Consider the following 13,158-nt stretch of genomic DNA (forward strand, 5'->3'; position numbering starts at 1 on the left):
TATTGATGTGTTCTGATATTGTGTTTGGGCCCAGCAAACAAGCTTCAGGATATGCAGCACTGATTTAAGGTAGATGGGAGGAAGGGATAAAACATAAATACCAGTTTAGTTGTTCCATCTCTGATATCCATCTTTTGTTTTGTTAGATCAAAGTATAAAAACCCGAATAATGATTTGAAATTAGATGCAGTCAAAAGTGTACCTTGTCCATATTCATTGTTTGCATGAACATACTTCAGCACATCTCGGTAAACACGTGTCATATCAGTTGATGGGTTGTAGTGCACATCAGGATATTCATTACCATTCGCAACAACCAGATGAGCAGATGATAGTGCTCGATCATTAGCAACATTGAATGTGTTGTACAAGAAAGGATTAGTCGTTTGTGCACCAATATTAGCATCATTGATGATGAACACAAACACATGTCTTGGTCGTTCGATGCCAGTTGATATTGTAAATGTGCCAGATCGTAGTCTAGTACTGTTTGACCGTTCGATGTTCTCACGGAGATAGGTCCACTTATGTGGTTTCATAAACTGATCAATGTATAATGACTGTCCTTCTGAATTGAAAGTTATTCTTGGCACAACTAGTTGCATCCTCATTATCATAACACGGCACGCAGCCCCAGCTTGCCAAATAAGATTATTATCTGATTCAATTTGTAGATTTATTTCCAATCTTGTTGAAGGAAGAAGTTCATCTCGTAGTGCCTCAAAAAATGAATAACGATTCAGTGATATTTCCGTGGGAACCTCAGCTGAAAGACCGAGGGTCGCTTTTCTTGCAGCAAACCCTTTATTGTAATTTGCCTGAGCAGGTCTTTCTTCAGCGTTTCGGTTTGTATCCAAATAAAATAATTCATTTGTTGCAGTTGATTGGGCGTATTCTTGACTGTATTCTAACAAATTTTTGATATTAACAGCTTGATTTGCATCGTTACAGTCATAAACTTTCCGACCATTTAGTTTAACATCGAAGTTGTTGATGAATGAATGGGATCCATTAACAATCCCATTATGATCCTCAGCCGCAATATTAGCGCTAGCCATTGTTTGTACTTAGAAGGTCATTGAGATTCTGGCATTGTACCAGTCGAAAGGTGTTACCTCACCTGTGTTGTCAACCACAAACCTGTATCCGGTTTTCTTCTGAGAATTGTCGTTTCCTGGATCACCAGTATTCAGTGGTGTTTCAAGTTCGAAAAAGACATCTTCATAACGTTCTAAATATTTTGGATTCCTGAATGATTTCATTATACTAATATATTACACAATTTTCCTCCTTCTCATTTTTCCACCAGATATTATCTGATTAACTCGATCTGCTATTTCCATATCAGAAAGTTGTTTTGCACTCGGTTTACTTGAACCAACTGGATCAAGTGCCACCATTGGTTTAGGCACACTAGTGGGTGACATGATTGGAGGTTGTTTTTTGCTCAATAACTGAACTATCTTATCTCCGGCTTTATTGCCAATATGTTCTCCAGTTTTTGTAACAGCCTTTTCAGCTGCTGTTTTCACTCCTTTTTTTAGCTAATTCCTTGGTTGTTTTTCCGAATAATTTTGATGCAATCGATGTAAATATATTCCCACCAACAATTGATTCATCATAAATATTCTTTCTAACATAACGGCCCAATTCTGGGTCAAATCTTCTTTTGAATTCACTTTGTCTCATTATACAATTTCATTACACAAAACTTGAACGTAGAATTAAACTCATAAACCAATCTATATTATTTAAATCAATGGGTCTGTTTAATGCATCCGTTACCGTTATTCTCATCTCGGATATGATATTTTTTGACACTGGACTGAATAAAGCTCTTTTCGGTTCAAAAGTAAATGGTTGTGATCTTCTTAAATTATCTGTTGGGATCATTATCGGTGTATTTGTTAATACTCCATCGCTGATACTGTCAGTTATAAGATCACAATTTATGTTTATGACATCAATACTATTGGTTATATTTGGAAGTTTTTTGCTATATTCAGTGGCAGTAATTATTTTGGGCTCAAAACCGATCAGATCACCGAATTTTGAATTGGATATATCTAATCTCCATTTGTTTCCAAGTTCGACAACGACACGATAACTACTTTTAACGAAATACAGTTTGACAGCTATGCCATTGGCTGGTTTATCATCATTTTGTTCAATGGCTTGTGTAATATAATCATCGAGATCATCATAACTGTACATACCATCAACAAATGTGATTGTTTCCCAATTGGCTCCACTGTCTTTGGAGTATTTGATTCTATTATTGTTGTTTTCATTATTGATATTATGCCAAGAATAAGTCATTGACACACGATTAACTGCCAGTTCATGTTTCATATCACTGTTAAGATTGATTGATGGATTAAACTTGATTGAAAAGTCTTCAGGCCGACTCCTACCTATTTTTTGACGATTAACGGATGATATCTTTATTTCTCGTTCTTGAATATATATCATTATAATACATAGTTTTTCAACAGCTTAATGAGTTGTTTATTGGAAATCGTACCTAGTTGATTCAATTTATGGGCAATCTGTGAAAATTCATTTTTAACTCCATTGTTACCAGCTAGTATACTTCCACCAAGTAATTCCATTCTGTCAAGTAGGTCATTTATATTATTGAAATAGACAACTCCTGATCCTATTTTTTTGAACTTATTACTGGTTTTATGGATTGGAATTTCACTCAGTTGGTTTAATTCATTGAAAACCATTTTGGCTATATCGCTAAATTTCTTTTTCGAATTGAGTCTCTTTGTCAACAGATCGATAGTATCAAAATCAACCTTCTTATCAAGCACTTTTTGATCGCCTTTAGTTGCAACAAGTCTCAACTGTCCCATCAATTTGGGGATATCAATCATGAGACCACCATACTGACCATATTGATTTATCTTATACGCATTCCGCTTTGGTTGTGTATGCAAACCTTTACCACTGAGGGTTTTGAGACCTTCTGGTAAAATTATAATTCGATCTCTGTATTTCTGTAACGTTTTGATTTCTTTGGTTAACATATCGATTTCATCTTTATTTTTCTGTTTTAATTTATTTGTTTTCGATAAATTACCTTTTCGTCGATCTAGAGCCTTCAAGTCTTCACCAATTAATTCATAATAAGTTTCAAAATCTTCCTTACCTTCTTTGATATTTTTCAACAATGAACTAGGTGGGATTATATTATGTTTCATTAAAATTTCAATCTCATCATCATCGAATCCCTTGTCTAGATTTGATTCATAATTAGACATCATCATTGTTGATTTGTAACCAATCGGCAGTTTTGTTGCTTGTTGTGGTTGTTTTGGTTGTGGTGGTTGAATTGCCGACATCTCAATGTTCTCCAGTCCTGATGTTATAGCTTTTTGGTTTTCCTGCAGCTGCTTGATCAATTTGTCTTGTTTGTCATCAATTGTTTGTTTTGTATCTTCCTGAGCTTTAATTATTGGTTTGAACGTTTCTGATAAACCCAGTTGTAAATCTTGTTTATTATGCTTATATTCCTTCAACGTGTCTCTTACCCCTTTAGTTAAGATTCCGGTCTTATAATCTTGGCTTCAGATATTTGTTTTAATCTTTGTAAGTCCATTATACTATTTGCTTACACAAAGTTATCTCAACTTATCTTAACTTATCTTTCAGAAATCATATATAAGTCAATCATAAACCTTATCTATTGTCTAATGTTGTATAAACAATAATATATGGATATTCCAAATTATGACAATAAAGATGAAAACAACAATTTCAAACGGTTGTATGGATTCATGCCAAATGATACATTTCGGATGCTTATCTGTGGTAATTCTGGTTCGGGGAAAACTAATCTTCTTTATCACATGCTTATGAAGCCATTATTATACTATGACCAGATACATCTTTATGCAAAAAATCTTGAACAACCAAAGTATAAAGATATGATTAAAAAACTGACTGATATATCAGATAGTGTTGGTTACGATGTTATATTATATAACAATGATCTGATAGTTCCAGTTGAGAGTTTAATGGATGATGAATCACAAAAGATTGTCATATTCGATGACTTTATTTGTGATAAAAACCAAAAACCATTAATTGACTATTTCATTAGAGGCCGGCATAAGAACTGCTCTGTTATTTATCTTAGTCAATCATTTTACAAGACGCCAAAGGACATCAGGTTGAACTGTTCACATTTCTGTGTCTACGACTTCCCAAGTAATAATGAACAGAGTCTGATATCCCGTGAATTGGGAGTTGATAAGGGGATATATTAAAGCCACTAAAAAACCATATTCTTTTCTCTATGTGGACAGATCTATGAAGGCGGTAAAAAGAAACTTTTACGGAACAGTCTCGTGAGAGACTTTATCCCAAGCAAAGCTTGGAGGAACAGTCTAATCAATTAGTATAATGGGAATATTCAACGATATTGAAACAACTCATGCAACAGGTTCTGGAAGGAGAGGACAGCAAGGACCTCAGGGTATTGGTTTCAAACTAACATCTGCTGGTGATTATGATATGCAAAATGAAAAATTAACAAATGTCAAACAAGGCACTAATCCTAATGATGCTGTTATAAAGAGTCAGATTCAATTGTTGGATGGAGCACAATCAGGTACAGTCATTAATAATAAAGCAGTAATTTACAGCAATACTGGCAGTGTTCATACCAACAGCATATATTTACAAGATACACCAGACGGTGCTGGTAGCTCCAATGATGTTCGATTAATGACTGAGCATCAGTCTTATGAAAACATTCATCTTAATATACCAGATTTGAAAAACTTTGATGGCCATGGTGGACGAGCTAAAAGCGAAATAATGGTTACATCAACAGAACAACATATTACCGGACGAAAAACATTTTTTGATATTAATGTTTTAAAACCTGATAATGACCATCAAGCAGCAAATAAAAAGTACGTTGATGATTCTGTTAAAAAAATACCATCACCTGATTTATCAGGTTATTTGGAAAAGGATGGATCAAGACCAATGACTGGTAACTTGAATATGAATAATAATAAGATAATAAACCTTGCTGCTGGTACTCAGGAGACTGATGCTGTTAATGAATACTACGTTGATCAGAATTTTCTTAACCGTCTAAAACCTGATGCATTGGATGGTGATCTAGACATGCGTGGTCATACAGTTAAATTTCTGGAATTATCGAGCGAGCCATCAGCTGCTGCTCGGGTGGCTGAGCTGAATCTCAAAGCTGATAAAAACTATGTTGACAATCGAGATACCAATGTTATCAATACTGTTTCAAATTTAGTTAATACCAATTTGAACACCACCCTTAGAATAAATGGGAGCAATTCAATGACTGCTGATTTAAATTTGGATGATCATAAGTTGATAAATGTTAAAGAACCAACCAATGATAAAGACGGTGTAAATAAAAAGTATTTTGAAGATAAACTTGCTGAATCACATTTGATTAGCAGTCACAAAACAAACGAATTCAAATACCTGTATGACACAGATGAATCAGCTTCAGAATATAATATCAGGGTAGATGGGTTTGAAGAAAACTTTAGAGAATCTGCTCATCAAAATAAAAAGGCGTATTCAATCACAATGATTAAGGACACTGATGGATCCAATGATTATCGAAGTGGTATCTCATTCAACATTTATCCATTACCCATTGGTACGTTCACAATGATATTCGAATACTATTGGCCTGAATCCACCAATGTATCATTATCAACTCAAGGAACAACTGTCTATATTCACAAACAGGTCTACCGAGCATTTGACACGTACGGCAAACTGCTTGTTCAGATAAATAATAACAGTAAAAACACACCCGATCGTATAACATTGTAATCCATGGCAGAGCTGTTGTCCAGAACCCAGAAGGATACTTGGTTATTTATGGAATCAAAGGATGGAGTGATAGTGTTGATCCACGGGTTTATGATGGATTAAAAAATGAAATGTATGCTGAAATTAATATGAATAATCATAAAATTATAAATTTAGCTGATCCAGTTGATGACTCAGATGCTTTAACTAAAAAATGGGTTAAAAATAATACGTCTGAAATTTATTTAGCTGGTCCAATTTTTTCTGATGACAAATTCATTTTACCTTCCATTTTTAAACCACTGACTTTAGAAAATATTTTTATAAAAGAAATTATGCTTAACGGACAATGTGTTAGAAATGGTATGGAATTAAGAATCTGGGGAAAAATAACTAAAACACAGCAACATCCACAAAATTACATTTATATCTTTAATTCTATAAAAAATAAAATTACTATATCAATTAACAAGTTTTTTAGTAATATTGATGAAATAAATATTAATCCACGATTAGGTAAAAAAGTCGCTAAAGCTTACATTATAAAATATTCAATTTTTTATGTTGTATAAATATATAATGCCGTTCGTTGTAGATGAGAATGGAAATCATATTTTTGATGAAAATGGTAACAAGCTAGAATACAGTTGAATATGAAGATTACGATCCTGATTATAAAGAACCATTGCATGTAAATGATGGTCACCTTGGCTCAGAAGACCGTCATCTGCACTGTAAAAACTGACTAGTTAAAATGACTATTTTAAATAGTCACGACTAACAACAATGGTCATTTTAACCATTCCTAACAGTTGAAATTGTCAACAAATTAAAATAGTTAAAATAACCTTTAATAATAGGTTTTTTAACCATAGAGATGAGTCATTTAACTCTGACTATTTTGATTAGTGTAAACGACCAAAATCATTAGTCATAGTACAAGTGTTTTAATTTTTTTTCCGTTTTTTTCTGTGTTCTTCGGGAGGTGTATCTTCAATTACAATTTCCATCCCTTCTTCTGCTACACTGTCTTCACGACGCACGACCGGTTGATGAAGATTGACTTCTTTATGCGCTCTTCTCAGATGGCTTTTGTAGGCATGCGCGTTCTTGAAAGTGCGTTGGCAACCAGCGAAATCACATTCGGATGAAAAAGTCAGGATTACTTTGGTGAACTTTAAGCAAATGACTCAGCATTAAAGCCATTGTCAACGAGTAAAAAGTGGAGCACATCTGGCACCTAAGTTTGCGCGCCATAGCGCGCGTAGCCGTAGTTTAGTGAGATAGTCCTGACGGGTTTCCCGCTTTTTCTAAGGTTTTCCAGCCAAAGATAAGATATTCACGTTGTTAACACTACTATTCGGAAGTTACAATATACATCAGTGAAATATTCCGGTTGGTTGTAACTGAGACATGATATCTAAATGAATAAAAATTTACTGTTACTGAAAAAAATACTGAACGTTTTCCATCCTCAAGATCACCAACAAACTCTGATAATGATCCTGACCATCGAAAACAAACTAGTGGGTTTTTTTAAATAACATTTAGTCCTTCTCATAAGTGAAATAGGACTGTGAGAGCTAAATTAGTGGTCTGTTTATACACAATGCAACCCACTTGGCGATAATGGTGTAAATAGAGGATTAGTAAGATAAATGCATCCGAATAATATACAGCCGCTTCCTCTGCTCGTTTCTTTGGCTGTGGCTTTCCGTAACCTAATATGTTTGAGTGCTTTTGCGATCAATAAACATCGGTCCCTAGCTGCTTGACAAGATTACACTGAACTGAGTCGTCCTAATGTATGATTTTAGGGCGATGGATTTCAGCCAATCTGGGTGCCGGATCTAACGCCAATGGTGATTGCAGTCAACACAGTGCTTGAAAGTTTTTTTTTTTTTTTCACTCCGACCGGGATATTCGGTGATTATGAGGTTAGCGTGGGAACCGTCGCTAGTAGTGACACTTTTCAATTCTTTTACTGATTTGTTGAACATCTCGGCCTTGAGCTTTGAAGCTAAGTTTTGAATAGAAACCGGCTTTATCAAAAAACCGCATAATCTCTGGAATTTCCTTTGGTATTAACCAAATGACACTTTAACGGAAACCGCTTTTATTTTTAAAACAATGAACTTTTGGTTATCAAATAATGCTGTTTGGTCACGTAATTATATATAATGAAAGTCCCTTTGTGACATGTCATTCTTATGACTTGTACTTGCCAAGCGTTTCAGTTTGTGAGAAACGTCCATCCGGTGAACATTCTCCGCTGTCGATAGAGGTTTTTTCGTCCGTTTTTGTAATGGCATCAGTGCTTGATCTGTCAAAAGATTCCACCATGGAGGACATAATGGACTTTTTAAAGGAAAGAGAGTTTCATGAGCTGATAGAAGCATTCAAAGGTAAGCCGAGTTGAACTATATCCAAATTATGTCCACCTCTTGAGGGCAGTACAGACAACAGCAAATTTCATAATTGCCTCTTTTATCGTGTTTTGACCCAAATGTAGCTAACGAAATAGACGGAGAAGATTTCTTTGAGTTTGATTATTTGACGATCAATTCCATCATACCGAACCTGAAAACAAGAAAACGTTTCATCGTGGCATGGACAGAGGTGACGCACGTGGTAGGTGGCTTCTCAGTGTTACTCAAGTTTTCGTTTACATACATAAAATGAGAAGTTTTCCGAGAGAGGATCTTTTATTTCTTGTATATTTAGAATCTCTCTATGGATGAATTACAGATCGTAAAAAAACAGTTCCCGCCTAAAAGCGTTGGGGCATGGCGGTCTGCGGCATTACTCACATTCTTACGTGGTTACAAAGCCATGCCTGGTTACATTGCTGCAAGCAGACCAAAAGTCATCATGCAGCGATGTATAAACCTCGAAATATGCTTCGAAAAAAAGCGATACAGATTGAAAATCTATTGGAAACTAATTTCGTTTGAACTATTTAACTTGTCAGTCGATCGTGATGTCTGTATTAATTTATCTTGTTTTGTTATTTGTATTCTTTTTGCAGACTTTTGATGTCAATAGTGTTCGGCAGCCCGTTGAGAAAACAAGAAAAGTCTTCGAAAAGTGCCAGCTAATCATTAAAAAAGGGAAACGATAAAGACACGGAAAGCTTGGTAGGTACTTTCGTGCTGAAAACGTACTCAAATTTGTATGTGTTGAAAGAAGCCCCGCTTGAAACCTTCCGACATTGCATAACACAATCATTGTTATTCACTGAAATTTTTTTTTTCATATTTTATATTCTGTTGAACCAACAATACCTGAGAAGAAAAATTCACATATTACTTAGTGTCAAGTTTGTTTTCGCCCAACTGAGAAAAGCGTGGCTCTCTTGTTTTCGTACTGCACATATACACCTTGCAATTGTGTGCTTAAAGAATGCCTTGCTTGTCCCCTTGCCATCTGGCGGTCCAAAAAAATTGGTGATTGTTGCCGGACACTTATCGGAAACCATCAATTGGGAAAGATAACACGAGATCCTTCAAAATCTAATTGATTGATTACCACAATAAATTGTTGTTTTTTCTTTTGGTACATTCAATGTAGGGTTTTTTTTAATAATTTGTGCACAAGTTTGCTTGTTCAGTCTTACTTTGATTAAAATATGTCATGCTTAAGAAAACATGAAAAACAAAATTGACCAGAGGATCTCAAATGGATATTTCTCACAAAAAAAAGAGAAATCAGTTTAAATCTTTTATTTTGAATTACTTGGAGGACTGAATTGTTGATAAATGAACTGAATGTTTTTTAAGTTATTTTTATTTTGTTTGATATTGTGTACTTTTATGTACATGACTTACAGTGAATTTGAATAAAAACTAAAGTGTGATAAGGGTTGAAATGCTGAACTCCAGCAGAAGCCATAGTTTTGTCAAGGCAAGATTTAATTGCTTGCCTACTGACAATTTCCTAGCTGAGGTTGTCCCTTGGGTCAGCCTTGCTTGGGCTATAATCTGCAGCGTACGGGTTCTTGCTTTCTTTTTTTACCTGGCTCACATTTTTATAGAATAAATTTCCATCAGTGATACCAAATTCAAAATTAATTTTCTATTCCAATCAATATCTTGCCTGATTCTAAACATTTGAGCTGCAACACCACTCAGAAGAAACCAGCAGTCAACATTTCAGTGCTCCAAGAGTGGAAAGAAAAAGAGAAAAAGTAGGCAAAGGAAGAATCACATAAATCGAAAAAAGCTCTCAACATTTTGGCAATCCAATGCAGCAAAGAAAGTAAAAGAAAAAGTAATTGACCTTGAAAATAACTGTAAGATCACCAAGCAAATAGCAAATGGCTATTTTTATAAATCAAAGAAAACAAAAGAAGAGAATAATAGACTTCTATATTTTGCTAGCAATACATTGAAGGACGTAGACATTCCAAAAACCATGATTTATTACGAAAAATTTACTTGAAGTAGAAGAGGACAATGTTCTAGGAAAGGGTACATTTGGGAGCTGCTTTAAAAGTAAATATAAAGGTATAGATGCCTGTTTGAAATTTTTTTTAACGAAGAGCGTTTCGTGAGATCCATCTTGATCAATGAAGTAAAGGCCATGTTAAATCTTATTCCTCACTCTAGTTTTCCCCTGTTTTTGGGAGTTTGCATGGAGAATTTATTGGCATTAATAAGGAAAGTGTAACTTTAGATGACTTTTCCAGGAGACTTAAATCAGTGAAATGGTTAGAATCATGTTCTCCAGATCCTTTATTACTGACAATGATTGAGGGGCTGCATGCAATTCACCTTTCAGGTTTTATTCATAATGACATGAAGCCTAATAATGTTATGGTTGATGTAAGAGGTCTTCATTGTAATGCTGTTGTCATTGACTTTAGAAAAGCATGCCCACTTCACAAAGGAATATTTTACAAATTACCAAATAAAATGGAAAAGCAGAAACATTTAAAAAGGTATCCTCACATGGAACCTGAACTGATAGCTGGTGATTCACCACAAAATGTTTTGACTGATATTTATTCACTAGGCTATACAATAAAGACGGTTTTAACTGAAAAATTTGGTGACAGTGTTTACCGCCTAAAAGACATTTCTTTGAGTTGTATGAGCTGACAGGCTGGCAAATAGACCGGGACTTGATTATTTATCAAGAAAAACAGCATGTTGTTTGTATGTTAGTAAGATATGTGTCCAAAAATAAATTGTTATTTGAATTCTGATTGTGTTTTGTCTGTTTCAACACATAGTGGGAACCTGATGTTAAGCAAGGCTTAGCAAAGGGCTTCCTCTAGCCAGGCAGAACAACAAAATTAACTTGTTCATCAGTTATGCACAACAATAATGGCCCAGACACCAGTTTTGCACTTCAGTGAGAGGGAGCATGTTGCCATGCTGTTGGTACCAGCCATGTAAGTATTTTTATAATTCCAGACCTTTAGCCCTAATGTTACCAGACCATAAATTAGACTTTTATTTCTTTGATGATGATTATCTTAACCCTTTCACTTCCTGGGTAATTTAATAATGGAGACGTGTAATGTAGCACCAACATTTGAGTATGTAAGCAAAATCCTGATCATCACATTGGCCTTTAACAGTTTGCACTCAAAGCTTTGCCAACTGTTCCTTTTATTGCAGTCTTCACTCAACTTAGTCTCCCTCGCAGCCGTTCTGTGTCTTATCAAAAATGCTCCTCCTCACAAACTGCTGCTCACGTTCCAGCCACATTCCTTTCCCGATTTTAGCCAATCACAGCTACAGTTCCACTTACTGGAACTGCCTCTCACTAAGTTATCTCTTGACGACTTGCTTAATCATAGCCCGTGATTTATCGTCAGATGATAGATGTAAGAATCACGTTTAAATAGCCCACTTTGAAAAAGAGTGATGGTCTGGGTCGAGAGTAGCTGCCCGAGCGATTGCGGGAAGGTTTGGGGGACGTTGCTTATTATTATCATCCCCCCAAACAATCCCACAATAACTTGGGCAGTTACTCTCGACCCAGGCCATCACTCATTTTCAAAGTGGGCTATGGGGTTGAAGTTACATATCTGTGCGACTCCCACTGTGCATCCGTTGTGTTGATAAAAGCCTTTTCAGTTTTGCTTTTACAAGCGTGTCATAAAGCGATTTTCCTTTTGTATATTAAGAGATTCTTTCCTTTTCATCAAAATGCAATGCCACCGCTATGCGTAATGGTGTTTGTATTGATTGCCAGGGGGAAAAGGAATAAAGATAGGCCTGTGCGACTCCCACTCGTGTATTTTTGGCCATGTTCAGTTATAGTGTTGCTCTAACGAGTATGTCTTTTAGGGAACGCCCTCTCTTGTATGAGATTAGTGGCCGTTCCTTAAAAATCTCTCTGAGCTTTGGTTGTTGCTCTATTAATGCCATTTGCTCATAAGCATTTCCTTTACGTTTGGCACTGATGGATGATATTGTGTTACAAATGGCTGTTTGTAGTTTGTGATTGTATGTAATGTCCAGGATTTACAGTCACAACAAATCATTTTTTGTTGTTGCAGAATGACTCAGATTTGGGTACAGAAGATGAAATAGCGGCAGCAACAGCACCCCGTCTCATTTCGACGGGGGCAACTGTTGATGATATCCAGTCACTGGTGTTGGTAGCCGTAGGAATGGTAGTCTGCCGTTTCCAAAAAAAAAATCAACATTTTAAGTGCTGTCAACACATTGATTGCAAGCTACTATAGCTTCAATGCTGACTACCCAAAGGGCCAGGGTGGTCATAGCAAGAATGTTTATTTATTTCTTGAGTATATTTTAATACCTGAGTCAAGACGGAGTAGTCACGCACTGCCGTTAAGTGTTAAAGCAGTGGTAGGCAAGATGTGTAGAATGGCATAGAAACCACTCCAGTTTCTTCCATAGAATTGAGTGTGAGATTGGCCAAATGTATGCAGTTTGAGATATATTGAAGAACGTTGAATTTTAGCAAGTTTACAATGAAAAAAGTAAAACCTTTGTGCATGATCAAATTGAATTTTTCTGGTGAGCTGAACCAAGTGACAAAATGCTTATATCCAGCAATTCCTTCTACTAAACCTTGCCACTTAGGTTTCAACAGAAAGAAGTAGTTTAAATTGTTCAGTTTATATTATGTGAGCCAACAAGTAGACATACATGTACACTATTCTCAATATCATTATATAGTTTTAGGTTGTTTATTATATGAATATTAGCAGGTAAAAGAGAGAAAAAAAGTTCACAGCCGATATATTTCTTGTAGATAAGATGTGATCATTAATTTCCCTTTCTATGGAACCATTGTTTACTGCATATGTATATATTTGACTGCCTGGTCATTCAATAAAGATGCATGTAG

The 13,158-nt window shown here is 35.5% G+C and overlaps 1 protein-coding gene across 4 annotated transcripts; it reads left to right on the plus strand.

Annotated features, from left to right (window-relative positions):
- Nucleotides 1-6,717: 6,717 nt before the first annotated feature.
- Nucleotides 6,718-13,158, plus strand: LOC146465994 (uncharacterized). 4 transcript variants are annotated; one of them, XR_014868171.1, is made up of 5 exons: nucleotides 6,718-8,231; nucleotides 8,339-8,457; nucleotides 8,855-8,963; nucleotides 11,060-11,221; nucleotides 12,338-13,158. XR_014868171.1 is itself a non-coding variant. In XM_085128018.1 (4 exons), exons 1-3 carry the CDS (start codon nucleotides 7,979-7,981, stop codon nucleotides 8,945-8,947), a joined length of 465 nt encoding a protein of 154 aa, XP_084984144.1. In that variant the 5' UTR covers nucleotides 6,718-7,978; the 3' UTR covers nucleotides 8,948-8,963; nucleotides 12,338-13,158. The 4 variants fall into 4 exon arrangements, 1 of the variants encoding a protein (XP_084984144.1); XR_014868172.1 differs by having other exon boundaries at nucleotides 11,060-11,210; XM_085128018.1 differs by lacking the exon at nucleotides 11,060-11,221.

The sequence above is a fragment of the Pavona decussata genome, unplaced genomic scaffold (genome assembly GCF_977016875.1).
Source record: "Pavona decussata unplaced genomic scaffold, jaPavDecu1.1 SCAFFOLD_155, whole genome shotgun sequence".
NCBI lineage: Eukaryota > Metazoa > Cnidaria > Anthozoa > Scleractinia > Agariciidae > Pavona > Pavona decussata.